Below are 17,154 nucleotides of genomic sequence, written 5' to 3' on the forward strand. Positions count from 1 at the left end.
GGGCGTGGCCTACATTGCACCAAATTCCTGCAGATTGTGACAAACGTTTGGCCCAATTTTTGGCATAAACTAAGCCAACTAAAAAGTGGTCTAAAAACTTAGTCTTAAAGGGGTTGTCCCGCGCCGAAACGGGTTTTTTTTTCTTTTTTCACTAGCCCCCCCGTTCGGCGCGAGACAAACCCGATGCAGGAGTTAAAAAAAAAAACGGTCCGGTACTTACCCGAATCCCCGCGCTCCGGCGACTTCTTACTTACCTAAGTAAGATGGCCGCCGGGATCTTCACCCGCGGTGCACCGTGCGGTCCATTGCCGATTCCAGCCTCCTGATTGGCGGGAATCGGCACACGTGACGGGGCGGAGCTACGAGGAGCCGCTCTCCGGCACGAGCGGCCCCATTCAGAAAGGAAGAAGACCGGACTGCGCAAGCGCGTCTAATCGGGCGATTAGACGCTGAAAATTAGACGGCACCATGGCGACGGGGACGCCAGCAACGGAACAGGTAAGTGAATAACTTCTGTATGGCTCATAATTAATGCACAATGTACACTACAAAGTGCATTAATATGGCCATACAGAAGTGCTGAACCCCACTTTGTTTCACGGGACAACCCCTTTAAATTTGACAGATCAGTCAGCACGGAGGTATTTGTATGCACTATAAAAATCTTGATTTAATATCTTGCGGTTTTGTGTTTGCAGCCTATATCTAGACTTGTGTCTCTATGGCTAAAGTAAACCTGTCGCCTCCCTACCTCAACCACGTGGTGGCAACAAGACAGGTGATGTATTTTGGGGTTATAAGTCATATATAGGTCCGCTATGTCCTTACAGTTGCCGTAGCCAGACTTACCATCTTAACCAACGCCATGGTTCGGGCAGAGATTAGCTGTGCCGCTGTGTGTCCATGTACAATATGCCTTGTAGCACCGAGTGAGGAGACTTCAAGTCCCTTTACACAGAAGAATTATCGGGCACGTCAACGCCCAACAATCGTTCCATGGACTGCCACCCGACTATCGCTCCTAGGTTTACACAGGAGCGATAGTCGTTCAAAAGAATGCAGGCTGGGATTGTTCCAGCCCACCTCAATTCACAATACACAGGAGTCGCTCAAACATTGACCTCCTGTTTACGCGGGCCGGTAGTCGCTAGGTTTTAAGGTTCTGCTAAGCACCAAGCAACTCTGGCAAGTTAGCGATTTCTCACTCAGTGCCCTGTCGGCAGCCATGAGTACGTGGGATGATTATCGCCCAAATTCACAGTTTCCAGTAAGAATATGGATGATCATCTTCCCCTGTAAGTTACTCTTAAGGCCATACATGCTGCTCTGGGAAATTTATGCAAATAGGTAGATGTAACAATGCCTCTACAGCACCACCTACTGGAAGGTAGCATTCCTACAAGTCAAATATTGATCTCACAAGAGGTACGTAAACAAAATCCGCCCTATTCGGAATGGCGTCTCACCTGTGCAATGTATTTTTTCCATAATGGCTCATCTTCACTGATATCGAATTCATTCCACCCATGGGAGGCTCGCCTGTGACAGACTTCAGAATTTGTTAACCCACTCTGGAGATCAGCCTGTGATAAAATCAGAACTTCTGTGAAGCATGTGAAGGAAAAGCTCTCTAAGTGTAAACACTGTGTAGGCGGAAGGAGACAAGCATAGGTGCATTTACACCACAAAGATCATCGCTCAAAAGATGATTTTTGAGCAATCATTTTGCATAAACTACTACTTGGTACTAATGCCAATTAGTGCAAATTAGTAGCCTGTGAGCTGCCAGGAGCTGTGTTCAGGGAACAGACCACCCGCTGTTCTCTGAATACATTCCCTTGTTTTGCCACGGGGCTGACAGCTGAGCATGCAATCAGCTGTTATCAGCGATCCCTGGTCCGAGCACAGCATGCGGTCCTTCTTATCAGCTGTTCTGCCGAACAATGGGTTTCATGCAGAACTAAAATTCATCGTTCGGCAGAAAAGAAGAAGACTGGCACATTTACATGCAATGATTATAGCTCAAAAGATGGCTTTTGAACGATATTCGTTGTGTCTAAGCGGGCCTTATGTTCCAGTCTCAAAATTGATGCAGATTACAACTTTCTGTAGTCTGCAAAATATATACCAGAAACTGTGTAGCACATCAGAGCATCACTAAGGAGGGACTTTGGGGCAATTATCTGCCGTCTTAGAATTTGTATTTCATTTTAAGTCAATTATTAAAAATTCAATAGGAACAGTGCCGGCAATAACTCAGGCCGCTGCAAAATGTATGGAGCTGTCAGCTTATGGCTCTGCATAAGACTCACTGCCGGCGGTTATACTTACCAATATACTGCTTCAAACATACATAAGGGCAGGTATATACCACTTCTCAACACAATGCAGATAGGCAAACTGCTATATGGAGGAGCATAAGTTGTTCAGTAGTATCTTGCACTTATGTAATGCTCCTCCATATAGCAATTTGCCTGTGCGCATTGGGTTGGGAAGTGGTATATACCTGCCCTTATGATATACTGCTTCAAAGATACACAAGTATAACCACTGGCAAGTGACTCTGTATACCATGACATCGGCCCCGACGATCAACTATTGATGACCAACCCTGAGAACAGATCATCAATAGCTCCAAGCTGGACAACTCCTTTAAGTTTTGGTTAAATAAAAATGGACCTCTAACAAACGATTTCAACTTTATTCCACCCATATTGGGGGCAACCTGAAGAACAGCTGATAGAAGGGATGTGGGGGAACCATAACTAGGCTCCCACATTAGTTTCTCTCACCTTAAGAATCCAGGCGACTTCGCTGACCGGTAGTTCACTCGCTCTCTTTGAACTCAGTACAGGAACCATTGTAACATCTTCAGTGGTCGAGGAATCGTGGAAGGTTGATGCCTGAAACACAACAACGAGACCAAATAGGTTTTTCTTATGAGAAGGTACGAACTAAAACATTAGCTAGAATATAATCTCTCTCATTCAAATATTCCATACAGTGGCGGCCAGCGGAGGCGATCATGCATCCTGGCCAAACCCCTTGGTTAAAGAGAAGCAGAACAGATTGACAATATATATTACTGTGGGGAAAACGCAATTTAGTCCTTTGACCCTGCGCTCTGTCTGGGCTTAGGAGTCCAGTGGGCGGTCCCATCAGTGATGGCCTCCCATGTGTCAATCACCGATCGGACCGCCCAGCTAATCGCTGTATCCAGTGTCATACAGGCATGGCAACCACCAAGTAGGACTCCTCAGGTTTACATACGGGACATGTTAGACAATCCTTTCCCAGAAGAAGCTGATGCCCCATAAGAGGCCTGCAGATTGTAGTGTGTCTTCAGTGTGACGTCTGTAAAGAGAGGTTTTCTCCTTGGATTCCTGCCTTTACTCTTCAGAGTACATTCTGCATAGATCAGTCCATTTCAATTCCTAAACTCATAAACCTTCCAATAAGCCGGCTATCTGCAGGCAGCGATAAACATCTCCCGGTTTTCCGCTCCAACACCTCGACTGCAGAGCGCTGTCCATGCATCGTGCTAAAATGGAAACCTAGATAAGATGATCAGCCTTATTACCGAATCAGGGCGGACTAATAAAACGCTCCAATATACTAAAAAGACAGCGGTAAATCAGCAGCCGCAGATAACGGGGCCAATATCCAGCTTCACTGATACAAACCTCAGACATGTTGGGTAATGATTGTCTCATATGGAGGCGTAAGATATGCCTACTTTATTATTTGGCAGGCAACTCTTAAGCCGGGCTGACGCACACATATTTGCATTGCGTATTGGGCGCGCGGTAAGTGGCGTCAATGAAAGTACACCGATCATCGTTCCACTCACACTTGAGTATATTTACTGCGTGCGTAAAAAACTAAAACATGGCGCGTTCCACTTACCACATATATCGCACGCAGGAGCCCTATTGTTCTCTATAGATGCAGTCGAAACACAATTACATTGCGTATGTGTTTTTTTAATGCATGTTGCTGGGAGAAATAAGGAAATTGGGCGGGGGGGGGGGGGGGGGGGAAGAAACCGCTACATGTAGAATCCGTGGTATATGCGCAGGCATACAGGAGTATAGCTGCGACAATACGCAGCTCCCTACGCCGGTAAAACACAGATTTTTACACAGCGTATCACCCCGGCCGTTGACGAATCTCTGGCTGAGCGCGTCCTCAAACTGAAGCCGCCGCTAGCTACCAAGTAGCACAGATTTAGGCTATAAATTTACTCCAATTTCTGGTGCAATTATAATAAACACGACGGGCCGCAGTGAGCCGTACCGCTCCGAGACCCTCACAAATTTATCTTCCTTTTCGTATTTTGGTGCCGAAGAGGAAAAAAAAAAAAAAAAAAAGTGTATACTGCGGCAGAAACGATTATTAAATTTGTCAAACAGCAACATGGCGAAAAGTTGCAAACTATTTCCCGCAAACGCCATAATAAGCGTACCCCAGAGTCTAAAGGCCCTGTGCGTCACCCACCGCCAAGATATGACAATCCGCCAGGTCGGAGATGACCATAATGATGAACGGGTTCATATCTGCATGGGGCCTGTCTGTATGCCCCCGGCTGACGTTCCCTCCCTCCAGACTGTCTCCGGTACAGGAGCTTCTGCGGTTGGGATTGAACGCTATAACAAGTGGAACGCCTGCGCCGTTGTTTACCTGCGCCCGTTGTTTACCTGCGCCCGTTGTTTACCTGCGCCCGTTGTTTACCTGCGGTGATTTTGTTGATAGGATGAGAATTTTTAAGAGCGATAACATTCTGGATTCATTTCCATTATGGGCAAGAATAAGCGGATTGTGGCGGTAAACATCGCCTTCGGGAAATCAGATGAAGAGCGGGTGAGCGGAATATGCTGAAGCCATTTAAGACAACAGTATGAAGAGCCGCATGCAGCGCCCATTCTGTATCCTAGAATGTTACTAATCATCATGGAGCCGTCAGCAGAGATTAATAACACACATATTACAGGAGGACGACGGCTTGATCTCTCCTGGTGGAACCACAAAGCAAACGGTTACTGAGAAACACTGATGAGCCAACTGGAGGGAAGCTGAAACACAACAGCGACTAGACTGAAGGATACAATGTATACATATATAAAAGCGCATGCCCGAAAAGAACCGCAATACCAGTCAACCCGCGGATGCCACGCTGCACTGTACATCTGGCACTATTCATCCTTCTAGCGGGAGCCTGTCACCACCTATACACTAAGTTATGCACCATAGGGCAGGGTCCGGGGATATATATATAATTTTTTTTATACTTACTTGAGCCCCCATTCCTGCGCCGTTACTTGGAGAGGTCCGCTTGCTGATCTGCAGGCTCTGCTCGCACACCCCCATTAAGTTCTATGACAGGGCACGCACGCACACACATTTGAGTGCACAAATACAGGGGGGGGGGGGGGGGGTACGCTTATTTCATGCAAATAGAACACAGATTTGAATGGGGATATTCATCTGGGTCTCGTACCTAGCCAGTCCAGGAAAAATAAGTTTAAAAAAAAACAAACAAAAAAAGACACCATTTTAGTCCGATTTTCAGACAAGAATTGGCCATTCAAATCAATAAGTGTGAAAAAAAAAAAAGGCAATACAATAGTAATGGGGGAGGGGAGGGGGGGGGGCGTTATTTCCGGATTGCATTTGCTACTGTGAGTACAGCATAAGCATTTCCAGAGCTCCCAAGTGGCAGACGGGTGAAAGATGGTGGGCACCTAATATTAAGAGGCGTTACAAAGACCACTTAGCTTTCCAGCGATCCTGAAACATACATGCATCCTTTCCATCGAGGCTATGCCAGCGGCTGCACACGAGCAGCGGGCAGATTTCTGGCAGCTCTTTAGTTCTGGCGTTCTGTTTAACTAAGAACTCCAGGAAAAGGGATTCAGCCCAACCAGAAAATTGACGCGGTGCGAGGAATTCTGGGAGGGACAGAAAACAGGCAGGGGAGACGCAGGCATTTTCTGGTTCTGGCTCTTGGAAGAATAAAGGACTCTTCAAATTAGTATTACCTCCCCTGAAAACAGCCCTCGAGTCCAAGGAGCCGGTGTACATCAAGGGCAAATGTAGAATGCACACAGCATCTACCATCAGGACACGTACAAGTACATCGCCCTTGGCTTAAAGCACCAACCCACGGCAGTTAAAGCCCCCCGAGCCCAATGTCTGTATAGGATTGGGTCAGCGGGTCTTCCTGTATTTCCAGACATTCTGCCCCTACTAGTCAGGGCCGTCCGGTACCAGGCCGCCCTTACAGGATATGTAACTGGTGGCACGCCAAGCTTCACTGCCAAGTATAAAGCCCCAACCGCCAGGAGCTGCGTGGGGAGCCACAATTACTGCTTATTTCCTTTTTTATTCCAGTTTCCGCATGGTGTCTTTACAAAACGCTCACCTAAACGACACAAATGTATACCAGCAGTCATGCCAACGGCACATTACAGGCGACGGGATCCGGAGATCATCTGTGGAACTGGGACAGAGGAAACAGGAAGCTGGCTTTCTTCCCTAGGTCACAGCGGGTAATTTGTCACAACCAAGGTGGTGCGATGCGTTACATGCCCCCCCCTACCCACATTGCCACTTGTTGAGTAATTCCTCCCATCCTTCATATAAAGGGGCCGGTCACCGGGCCCGGCCGTGCTGCTGACATCACTATTTGTGCACCTGGCTCAGCTTACCACAAAAAGCTATCCCTCTGCTCCGATATTGTAACCCCTTACTTCTACCAATGTTACAGTCACAGAGTTTACTTCCATTCTGACAACTCCTAGGTATTGCTGTATAATATAAAGCTTATGGAGTTGGTGTTTTAATATCTAGTTTTGTGAGAAAAGGACACTAGCTAACCTAATCCCAAAAAGAGTAGAGATTAAAACAAGGAGTCCAGTGGGCGGTCCCATCAGTGATTGACAGCTATCTGTGTCCTCACAAAGTAAAAACTGTCCATCACTGATGGGACAAGAAGTAGGGGACAAGAAGTAGGGGACAAGAAGTAGGGGACAAGAAGTAGGGGACAAGAAGTAGGGGACAAGAAGTAGGGGACAAGAAGTAGGGGACAAGAAGTAGGGGACAAGAAGTAGGGGACAAGTCTCTTTAAACCTTTACTCCTTCTGGGATTAGGAGTCCAGTGGGCGGTCCCATCAGTGATTGACAGTTTTTACTTTGTGAGGACACACATAGCTGTCAATCACTGATAGGACCGCCCACTGAACTCCTAATCCCAGAAGGCGCAAAGGCTTAAAGGGACTGTCACCTACTTTTAGTCCAGTTAAGCTTATGGGCTGAAATTAGGTGACCAGCAGAGTCCAGGGTGTAAGTGTTATACTTACCAGTGCCACCTAGTGGAAAGCAGCATTCCTTCAAGCCAAAGTTAAACTTTCAACAGGTGGCACAGTGTGGGTATTATTCCATATCACCCAGAGGAGCATGAACGGCCATTTGAGTCTCCTCACTTACCGTCTACGTGCTCTCCCTAAGGAGAAAAGATAGCGTTTCTGTCCCCTGTCCCAGGCCTCTCACTAGCGAAGCCAGACTGCTTCTGTACACTGATGAAGGGCAAATACCCTGAAACAGCTGTCTGTACATGGAGTCTGGCTTTGCTTTTAATTCCCAGTCATTGTTACAAGGTTTGCATAAAGAGTCTGACTTTGGCTTGAAGGAATGCTGCCTTCCAACAGGTGGTGCTGTGGAGGTATTATGCCATCTTGCTTATTTGCATATTACCCAGTTCCACAGATAATCTGCGGATCCCGTCGCCTATAATGTGCCCGTTGCATGACTGCTGCTATACATCTGCTGGAAAACTTTTTTTTTAAAAAAAAAAAGGAAAAGCACAGTTCAATCTGCAGACACCAAAAGTGGTCGGAGTAGAATATATGATTTTGTAGGAAGAGATTCGGATATTGTAATCACTTCTATCAACGATACAATCACAGAGAAAGTTTCAATCGATGGTGAATCAGGAGTTATGCATCGCTCTTAGATGAAGCCATTTAAAGAGACTCCGCTTCAAAAAAAAAAAAAAAAAATTTGAAACATTAAGCTTGACAAAAATGAAAGTTAGACCCATGGGGGAGGTGGGGGGGGGGGGGGGGGGCGCAGTTGGATAGTAGCTGCAAGAAAAATGAATGTTAAACAGGAAATGAATGAGAATAATCACTTGACAGCCGACACCAACTGAGTGATAAAACAATCTTGTAGCGCTGGGGAGTTTAACCAACTTAGCAGATTGCCATCCAGTATCGGTGATTAACAAACCGTCAACGAGCGGAGAATGTCTAATGAGGCCGGGGAGGCCTGTGCAGGAGGCTTGATTTATAGACATTTACTTCCTTTCTATTACTTTGACTTTTTGGTGTAAATATTAGTTTATTGGAGCGCTGTGACATTTCCGAGAGAGAGAAGAATGCAGTAAGAGAAAAGCCCGGAGCAGAACGCCATAAGACATATGAGATCTAGCTTCTGTTTAATAAATCAGCGATTCCCAACGGGGCGCCGAAGGAACCCACCAGGACTCATGGCAGCCGGATCAGACACACTACATCCCAAACATCACCTGTTGCCCACTCACAGCCCGCCTTGCCACAGGTAAGTCCTACTATGTACCGTCTTCAGTAAGGTCGGGCTCACACGGTTGTACGCGGAATCAGCTGGCAGAGCCCCCTAGTGGATCGCAGATGTGTAACATACTGCATACAACTGCAAACTCACGCAGGCGATCATGCGCAGTACGCTTTGTGTTTAGATTTCCCGCGTCGCCGCTTGGTGATGACGCGGGTACCGGCAGCGCCTACGCAGTGTAATTGCGTATGGACTGGGGGTATATCCAGGACCACAGAGAACAATGAGCTCTTGGATTATGCTGCATTCTGTGTCCTGAAGCGGATTACACAACTCTGACCGCCCAGGTGAGCGGAATGGTTTAGTTCCATGTATTTGATTGAACCGTGTATTACCGTGGATCAAACACTTGTGGAATCCACAATTACTATCCGGTCATGTGAGAGACCGGCCTTAGGGCTTATTCACACGGGCGTACATCGGCTGGGTTTTCACGCCCAGCCGATATACGCTGCCCCTCTGATGCATTGGCTTACAATGCATCAGTGCATAGGGGCATATTTCCGCAGCGTGAAATTGCCTGACCAGGCGCTTTCACACCAGCAGCTACATAGATTCCTATGGGAGCCTATGCTAGCTGCCAGAGCAGAGAAGGGGGAAGGAGTTTAGCTGTCACACTGTTAAACTCCCTCCTCCTCTTCTCTGCCCCTTGCCGCTGTTTGCAATGGGAGGGGTGGGATGAGGGTGGAGCCAAGGTCCGTCCCTCCCATTGCTGGCTGCAGACAAGGGGGAGATTAGCTCCGCCCCCTCGCGTTGCTAAAGGCCGGAGGGGATGTTGAGAAGAGGTGAGCCGGCGAGGGTGAATATCTTCCCAGGCCCTTTGCCGTTCAGCCGTTTTTACGACGCTGGCAAACGCATGTAAAACACCTACAGCCATGTACATAGGGCCTTAGACCGGCTACCTGCAGAGCTATGGAAGTGATTACCGCAGATGGGGGAGGGGAGTAGGCTTAAGCCCTGAAAGAGTGGCTGGCTGGGTGGAGAATAAGGTTTGAGCCCTGGATGCGATTACACTGTGCTGGGGAGGGATGGTCCTTGTAAATAATTAGTGGGAACGGGCTCTCTAGGGCAAGGAGTTCTTGCCAGAAGTGCCCCATCGCTTAAAGGAGCGAAAAAAAAAAAAAAGACACCGTAGTGGGTAAGCTACTCTTATATTGCAAGGGGATTTCCTAATGTGCAATTATACTGCAGAGGTATGTAGATTTTCCGAGAGGAGAACTTTGGGTGATTTGTGTAAAGGATACCAGGGGGCGCTCTGAATGTGTACGATGTGTAATTTATAGCACAGCAAGTCCTTATTTTACCATTCTATATGCATTTAAAAACTTCATTTGGCGTCCATTTCAGGAATCTGTCACTTACATCAGTGTGTTGGTAGTTTGGGAAAGTGTGAGTCTCATTCGAGCCAAATCAGGTAAAAATGAGCAAGCCTGATTATGTATATCCAGAATCCCCCCCCCCACCAGCCACTGAAGGAGTTTTCCTCCTATTACTGTGCATAGGGAGAAACCTGTCCATCAGCAGCTGGGAGAAGTCTGCATCACTCACACACACACACACACACACACACACACACACACACACACACACACACACACACACACAACTCCTGTTTCACAGCACCGATTATACACTGCAAGGAATAAGTTGTTAGGTCTTCCAAATTAGCTGACCGGTTCCCTTTAAGGTTCATTTAGACAAGACCACTGATAGCTGTACAGTGAGTGGCCACTTTATTATTTGCACGTTGAGCCTCCTTTAGCCTTCAGAACTGCAGACCTTTATTGTGGAAGAGATTCCACCATAGGTTTATATCGTTCTACAGGAATATTGCCCCCTGTGGACAGGAGAGCTTCCTGCAGCTAATGCAAACTAGATTGAGGTCCTGATATGCTCTGAACAGCTGAAAGGGAGGGTTCATCGATTCTTGCTGTTTGCGCCAAATTCAGGGTGCGTTCCTTGATCCCACTGTTCTGGGCCCACGCCCAACACTACTACAGAAGAAAACCCCACAAGGTTGACTAGCCTAGAACAAATGACCCATTCAAGGCCACTCAGATTAATGTTCCCATTTTAAGACTGCCTGCACACAAAGGAGTTTGAATTGCGGAATTCGTGATAGTCTCCTACGCTGCCGATTCGCAGCATTCTGCACAAATAGAGCATCCACGTGTCTGCTCACACGAGCGGAGCGCGACTGCGATATTCCGCTCGCGGAAAAATAAAAATTGCAGCATGCTCCATTTTTTCACCGATTGCTTCCATTTAAGTCAATGGAAGCCGTCTGCAATAGACATTGCAGAAAGGTTGCGGATTCCGCATTGCTAGGCGATGATTTGGGAAAAGCAGGAGTTTAAAAAAAATAAAATAAAAATAACTTGTACTGCGCATATCCGATGGCGAGCCGCGTGGACCATCCACGGTACTGATTATGAAGACAAAATACCGGTAAGCACGGACGTCGGCCGGGCGGAGGGTTGGATCCGACCCGTTCGTGTGCAGGTGGCCCAATGTGGATTCACCCTGAAACCCATCCACAGAAATCTTGCTGCACTCAATTGTGAAAGTCAGCCGCCTCCGATGAAGTGATCAGTCCGTGTATATTGGCCTAATAAAGGCCCTCTGCACGAGGACAACTTTTTCGGCAGTCATTTCTGTGAAGTTATTGCAGCTTAAGTTTTATTTACATGCAAAAATTATCGCTCAAAATCCGTTCAAACCAACAAATTTGCGCTGTAATCGTTACGTGTAAATGCAAAGCCATCGTGCACCATTGCTTCACCGGCCGCTGAGCTTCAGCCTGCATAACAAGGGAGGTCGGTCATTTGCTTCTTGCTTTGTTTAAAATGACATTCTTTAAGTCATTTGAAAGACTAAAGGACTGGGGGGGGGGGGGGGCGATTGCCTTGCTAAAACACAAGGACTACTTGTTTACTCATACTGCAGAAGACAATGGCGAATCTTCACACTAAAAAAAACCTGCCAACCCAAGATTCCTCGCATAAACACACATCCACCTGAGCATACATATACAGTGATCAGCTAATGAGGGGAATGGAGGATTTCAAACGACTATCTGTAGATCTGAAACGTATGCAAAAAAAGTAATTCAGGCATTTGTTCAAAACATATTGGTGTGTAAATGGGCCTTCACTCTCCGGTCCGGCCTGGCCCCACGTTATTGTTATAGGTGTAAATCCCTTTGTACAATTAGGCTTGATACAATCACTAGTTACATAATTGACCCTTGTTGGGAAGGATGGCATGGTGACAATTACGGGCAGACAATGGGAAGAACATTCCTTTGTTACTTGAGAAGCCGGCGGGCAGCGTTGGGCTTGGCAGCAGCCTTCTGTGACAGACAGCGACTGGCCTTGCATAGTAAGATGTGTTCCAGGCACGCCAGCTCCTTCTCCATCAAGTCATTGATATTCTCAATGTAATCTCCTAATGGCTGACCTGTCCCCTGTCCATCCCCCGCTAGGTAACATGTGCTACACATGTAAAATACAGCTATTACATCTGATCGTTTCCTATACACATCGCCTTTATGTTGTCGAGGACACACTTGTTAATTAACAAATCTACGGCTTGGCGCACCTAGGAACTAGAGTTGGTCAAAAGTAGTTCAAACTTTGAACTACATCTGATCCCCCTTATGTTTGTGCGCTCTAGGGGGATAGAAAAGGGGAGCTTACGTGCCAAAATGTACACGTCTGATGAAGACTGCCTATGTATATGCAATATAGCATACATCAAAAATGGGGTGTGAACAGTCCCTAAGAAGGGGCCACCAGGGGGTCCTATAAGGGCTTATTCACACGGGTGATTGTAAAGAGGCCCCCACCTGCTCTATGAGCTAAGCTTATGGGCTGACGGTGGGAAACCCGTAGTGTCCGGGGATGCGAGTCCTGTACTTACCTCCCCGGTGTCCGCACAATGCATCGAGCGGCACGCCAAGGTCGCTCTCACACAGGCGGGTGTTTACAGCATTCAGCGTGGAATTTCAAACATCCGCTAAAAACTTTGTAAAACGTCTCCATTGATTCCAACGGCTTCCCAGACGAACGCCTGCTGTATTTTACTGGGCATTAGCCATTTGTAACGAACGGCGTCACCCGCAGCAATGATGAAGGGCGGTAAAAGTGCTGGCGAATGCGTTTGAAAATTCCTTTCGAAAATGCTGTGAGACGCTGCATTTTACCAATGCCAGTGTGGGCAGCCGAGGGCATTCAGACGACTGCCGATATGTTCAGTTTGTGTGAAACACACAAACACAAGGTTACGTCACACGGGCGGGCGCAATATCGCTGCGGGGGGGGGGGGGGGGGGGAACCACAACTGCAGCCATATGGCATATTTGCTCCTGCGATGTCTGGTCGCCGGCGATGCTTTTCCCCAGAGAATGATCTCGTATCGCCGCTGCTGCGATTTTCTTGCGCCATAAACTACAGATGTTGCTAATGTTAAAAACGCATCGGATGAAAATCGCAAGTTCGTGGGCTGCGATAAACCGGAGGCTCCATAGGGAGACCTGGGTGAGGAAGAACAGCCAAACCAGTATGAGGTCAGGCTGTTCACTACAAATGCCAAAGAATGGGCATCTATATTGGGGCGTGGTACCCGCTGCCCACACCTTGTCTGTGGCATACAAAACAAACATTTTTCCTATTCTAAGGCCTCATGCCCACGGCGCGCGCGCACTTTTCATGCCAGTTTCCGCAGTGGATGCACTGCGAGTCAACATTAAACAGATTTATTTATGCTTGCGGGAGATCGCGGATTGGATTTTGTTTTCTGTGTGGATGTACTGCGGATCATCAGCCCAGAAATAATCCGCACCCCCCCCCCCTCCCAGCCTTTTCCCCACCTCCCTAATTGATTTTAACCTTTAAATTCACAGTGCATCCACAAATGTATTAGCGGATCGTAAGCTCCCATAGAGATGAATGGAGCACATGCACGCCTGATCTGCGGTAAAATGGAGCATGCTGCGATTATATGCACGTGGCATCCGCAAATCCAATAAAAACAAATCCGCGTGTGTTACATGCAGTGCGGACGCCCTGTGCTTCCTTAGGGGCGGTTTGACTTGTGGATCTGAAGTGCGAATTCTGCAAATCAAATCCACTCGCTGACATTGGCGCTGAGGCTAGTTCCACACGGGCGATCGCGCCGTCAGAAAATACTGTCTTTTTCCCACAATTTTTGAGCGTCAGTGCTGCTTTTTCCTTACAAAGTCATCGCTGCCGCTCACCATTCTCTGGTCAACAGGACTTTCTAATGTTAAAAAAAAAAAAAAAAAAAAAAAAAAAAATCACATTGTTTGTGCGATGCGATAAAAAACAGGTTCCATAGGGAAACATAGGAGATAAACGCACAACGCAGAAAGAGCGCGCCGCAGTTTTTGGTTTTTTTTTTCAGTCCACATCACATCAGTGAAGCCATTGTAAATAATTCATTTCATAATCCACTTTTTTTTTCTAGTGACTCTCGCATCAGCTGACAATAGCGTGATTTTATCACCCGTGTGAAACCACCCAGAATGATGCCTTCGAGGCTTACAGCTGCCAACCTGGTGGCAAAAAATATACATGTGTAACAAGTTGTATTAAAAAAAAGAAATACACCGCAATACTTTTTCTTCCCTCTTAAGGCTGGGTTCACACAGGGCAGATTTGCCGCGGAAATTCTGTCCGGAATTTCGCTGTGGCAAATCCCGGGATTAGTCAGCCATGTGGACGAGATTTCTCAGAAATCTCATCCACGCGGGACAGCGAATCCGTCGCGGTGAAGCCAGCCGCAGCATGTCCATTTCTATTGTAAAGCGAGCGGCCAGGCCGCTTCAAAACCAAACAGCTAAGTGCCGCAGGTTTTTGAAGCAGCGCTTTTCACGGCAAAAAGCTCACGGTTTTTCGCTGCGACCAAACTGCAAAATTTCCACTGGGATTCCGGCGTGCGAGAACCCAGCCTAAAAGGGTTTGCTCAAGTTAAGGAAACCCCCGTCACTGCGTGCCTCATGCGTTAGTCACCGCCTTCATCAACCCCTTTACTTATTCTGGTAGAGCACACTCTTCACTGTTAACCAGTAACCAGACGACGGCTGCGCTGGTGACGCTCCGGACGGCCTGCACAATGGCTGAACCTGACCTTATTAATACACACTAAACCCAGACAAACATTTATAAAGTGTCGCTGGGAGCAACGGACATCTATAGAAACAAAACATGCTGGCAAACCGCAGAAAAGTTTTGCCAGCAAATTACGCCAAACTCAATGTCAACTGCCGGTGATCTGCAGGTTGGGTTGATGGCCAACAGACCGGACCACGGCCGCTCCACTCCGTATACAAGACATACAACCCAGCGAGGACCAAGAAGAAAGAAGTGGATCCAACGGCTGTTCACTGAAGCGTCTCTCCTCAGGTGCCCCTGGCAGACGGGCACACAGAACTGCAGACAATAGCCAAGCGGCCGGCACATCCCGCGGCTCATGGGGCGCTCTCTCTTTTTGTGGCCACTTTTGAGGCAAGTTTTTAAGCCAAAAGGCAAAAAGTGGGAGAGATGGAGGGAGGCAGCGGTCACACCGGTGCTTGGTCAGTTCAGGGTCTCTGTCCCGCTACGCCAACTCCTGATTTACCAGCATTTGGCTATTCTGATGGTTTGGGAAGAAACTCTACCAAGATACATTTACTCCAGACATAAGGGGGGGGGGGGTAAGGCCATATGGACCGGATATGAATGCAGACATAATACGGACCGCAGCCTTAAAGCTCGGAGGGTCTATCTGTAATAAGTGACATCCAACATGCAATCCGTGTATGAGCGGCCTACATGTACTCACTGTGCCGGCAGCCTGGTGGTGGTCGGTAACCATCTGCTGGGAGGTTACAGGTTCAGGAATGCTCTTATCTCCACTAAACCCGTGTGTTTACTATAAACTAGTGTAATCTGACAGGAGGACCACCCCCCATCTGCCGCTGCAGTAGGTCACAGTGTGCCAGTTGATCCTCACTTGCTCCTCAGCATTTCACACCACAACCTGCATTTCTCCTCAGTTACAAACAAGGAAAAAAAAGATTAAAAAACAAACAAAACAAAAAAAAAAACAACTATTTAACAACTTACTACTGCCAATATTTCTCCAGCAGCGATAGGGCCTAAGGCCGGGCTCACGCAAACAATCTGGATTCTGCACCCGGCTGGCACCACGTTCCTGTAACTTCTGTACGGTGGATGACTGCGGGCGCTCGCCGTCGGCCATGTGCAGTACAGATTTTCTCTTTTTACATATTTGTTTTTCCCACGGTGACGCGGGCGCCTGCAGCCCATCTGCAATACATTAAAGCACACTGCGATTCTTCAATCGCTCGCAAAAATTGCAATGTTTCTGCGAGTGAAGGAAGAAGCGATTCTTACATCCCCTCAATGCACGCCATTAGTTGCGGACGCCGACCGCGGTTTCCGTCTGTGGGAGACCGGCCTTAGGCTAAGCGGCTGCATTTTTCCTGGTGGCCTACTCAAAGGCTGGCACGGGAGGCCCATACTGGAAGGAGTGGGAGCTTGACTTGGCAGCAGGGCTCCTGCTCTAACAGCTAGGATTGGGGAAACTTCCAACCCCTTACATACCACGGACAATAGCAACTGCGGTATTTAAGTGGGTTCAGAAGATCTTCCCGTCACTCATCGCCTCTCCATAAAGTGATTGCAGGTTGCCTTGGTACGAGGGGGGCCAACAATGGCATTCGTGTCTGCCATAAACTCAAGCCTGCCATAAGTATAATGCATGGCATTACATAAGTAGTGCAGTGCATTATGGAAGTGATTGGACAGTGCGCCATTATCTCTGGCAGTCCCATGAACAGTAGTGAGCATGAACGACCACTGCTATATTCATTGGGGGGGGATAATGGGACCCCTATCCTTGTGATTAGTTTGGCTCACAGTGGTCATGACCATCCACCACTCCACTCCCCCGATCAGATAGTTGACAGGTGCTGGATTATCTGATGTTCTGAACTACTGGATGGTTCTACAAAAATATATAGAAATCTTAGTTTTCAGGTGAAAAACCTGCATGGACAGAAGTTTGAAGCAAAGTGTTAAACACATATGGTATCATAAGTCAGATAGGTGTTAAAAGTATATCTTAGGCATCTGGATCAACAGGCGTCATGTCTCACCACCAAGACCCCCACTGATCCAGAGAACAGGGGCGCCAGGTCTCCCTCTCATCACTGCAGGGTTGCTGTATTCACCTGATGTCAGGTAAGGCTGAACAGAGGCGGGCATACACATGCGACACGGCTCCATTCATGTCAATGGACGGAAACGGCTGAGTACAAACTCCGTTATCTTCATCAGCCCCATAGAAGTGGCCCCGTGTATGTGACCGCCACTCCTCACTGTAGGGGGTGCAGTGAGCAGTTGTGAGGAGGGGAGGGAGAAAGGACTGTGTCATCTAGATGGGTGGGGGTCTCAGCACCGAGCCCCCCCAATTACCTAT

General features: G+C 47.7%; 1 protein-coding gene across 2 annotated transcripts in view; it reads right to left on the minus strand.

Annotated features, from left to right (window-relative positions):
* Positions 1-17,154, minus strand: part of ATP2C1 (ATPase secretory pathway Ca2+ transporting 1) — a 124,757-nt gene that overhangs the window by 65,380 nt on the left and 42,223 nt on the right. For both annotated transcript variants that reach the window (XM_066584988.1, XM_066584987.1), the window contains exons 2-3: positions 2,793-2,903; positions 1,467-1,583 (exon numbers count right to left, since the gene is read on the minus strand). In XM_066584988.1, the coding sequence (XP_066441085.1) occupies positions 1,467-1,583; positions 2,793-2,903 (228 nt within the window). The remainder of the gene's footprint in view (positions 1-1,466; positions 1,584-2,792; positions 2,904-17,154) is intronic.

This window comes from Eleutherodactylus coqui, chromosome 12 (genome assembly GCF_035609145.1).
Source record: "Eleutherodactylus coqui strain aEleCoq1 chromosome 12, aEleCoq1.hap1, whole genome shotgun sequence".
Lineage (NCBI taxonomy): Eukaryota > Metazoa > Chordata > Amphibia > Anura > Eleutherodactylidae > Eleutherodactylus > Eleutherodactylus coqui.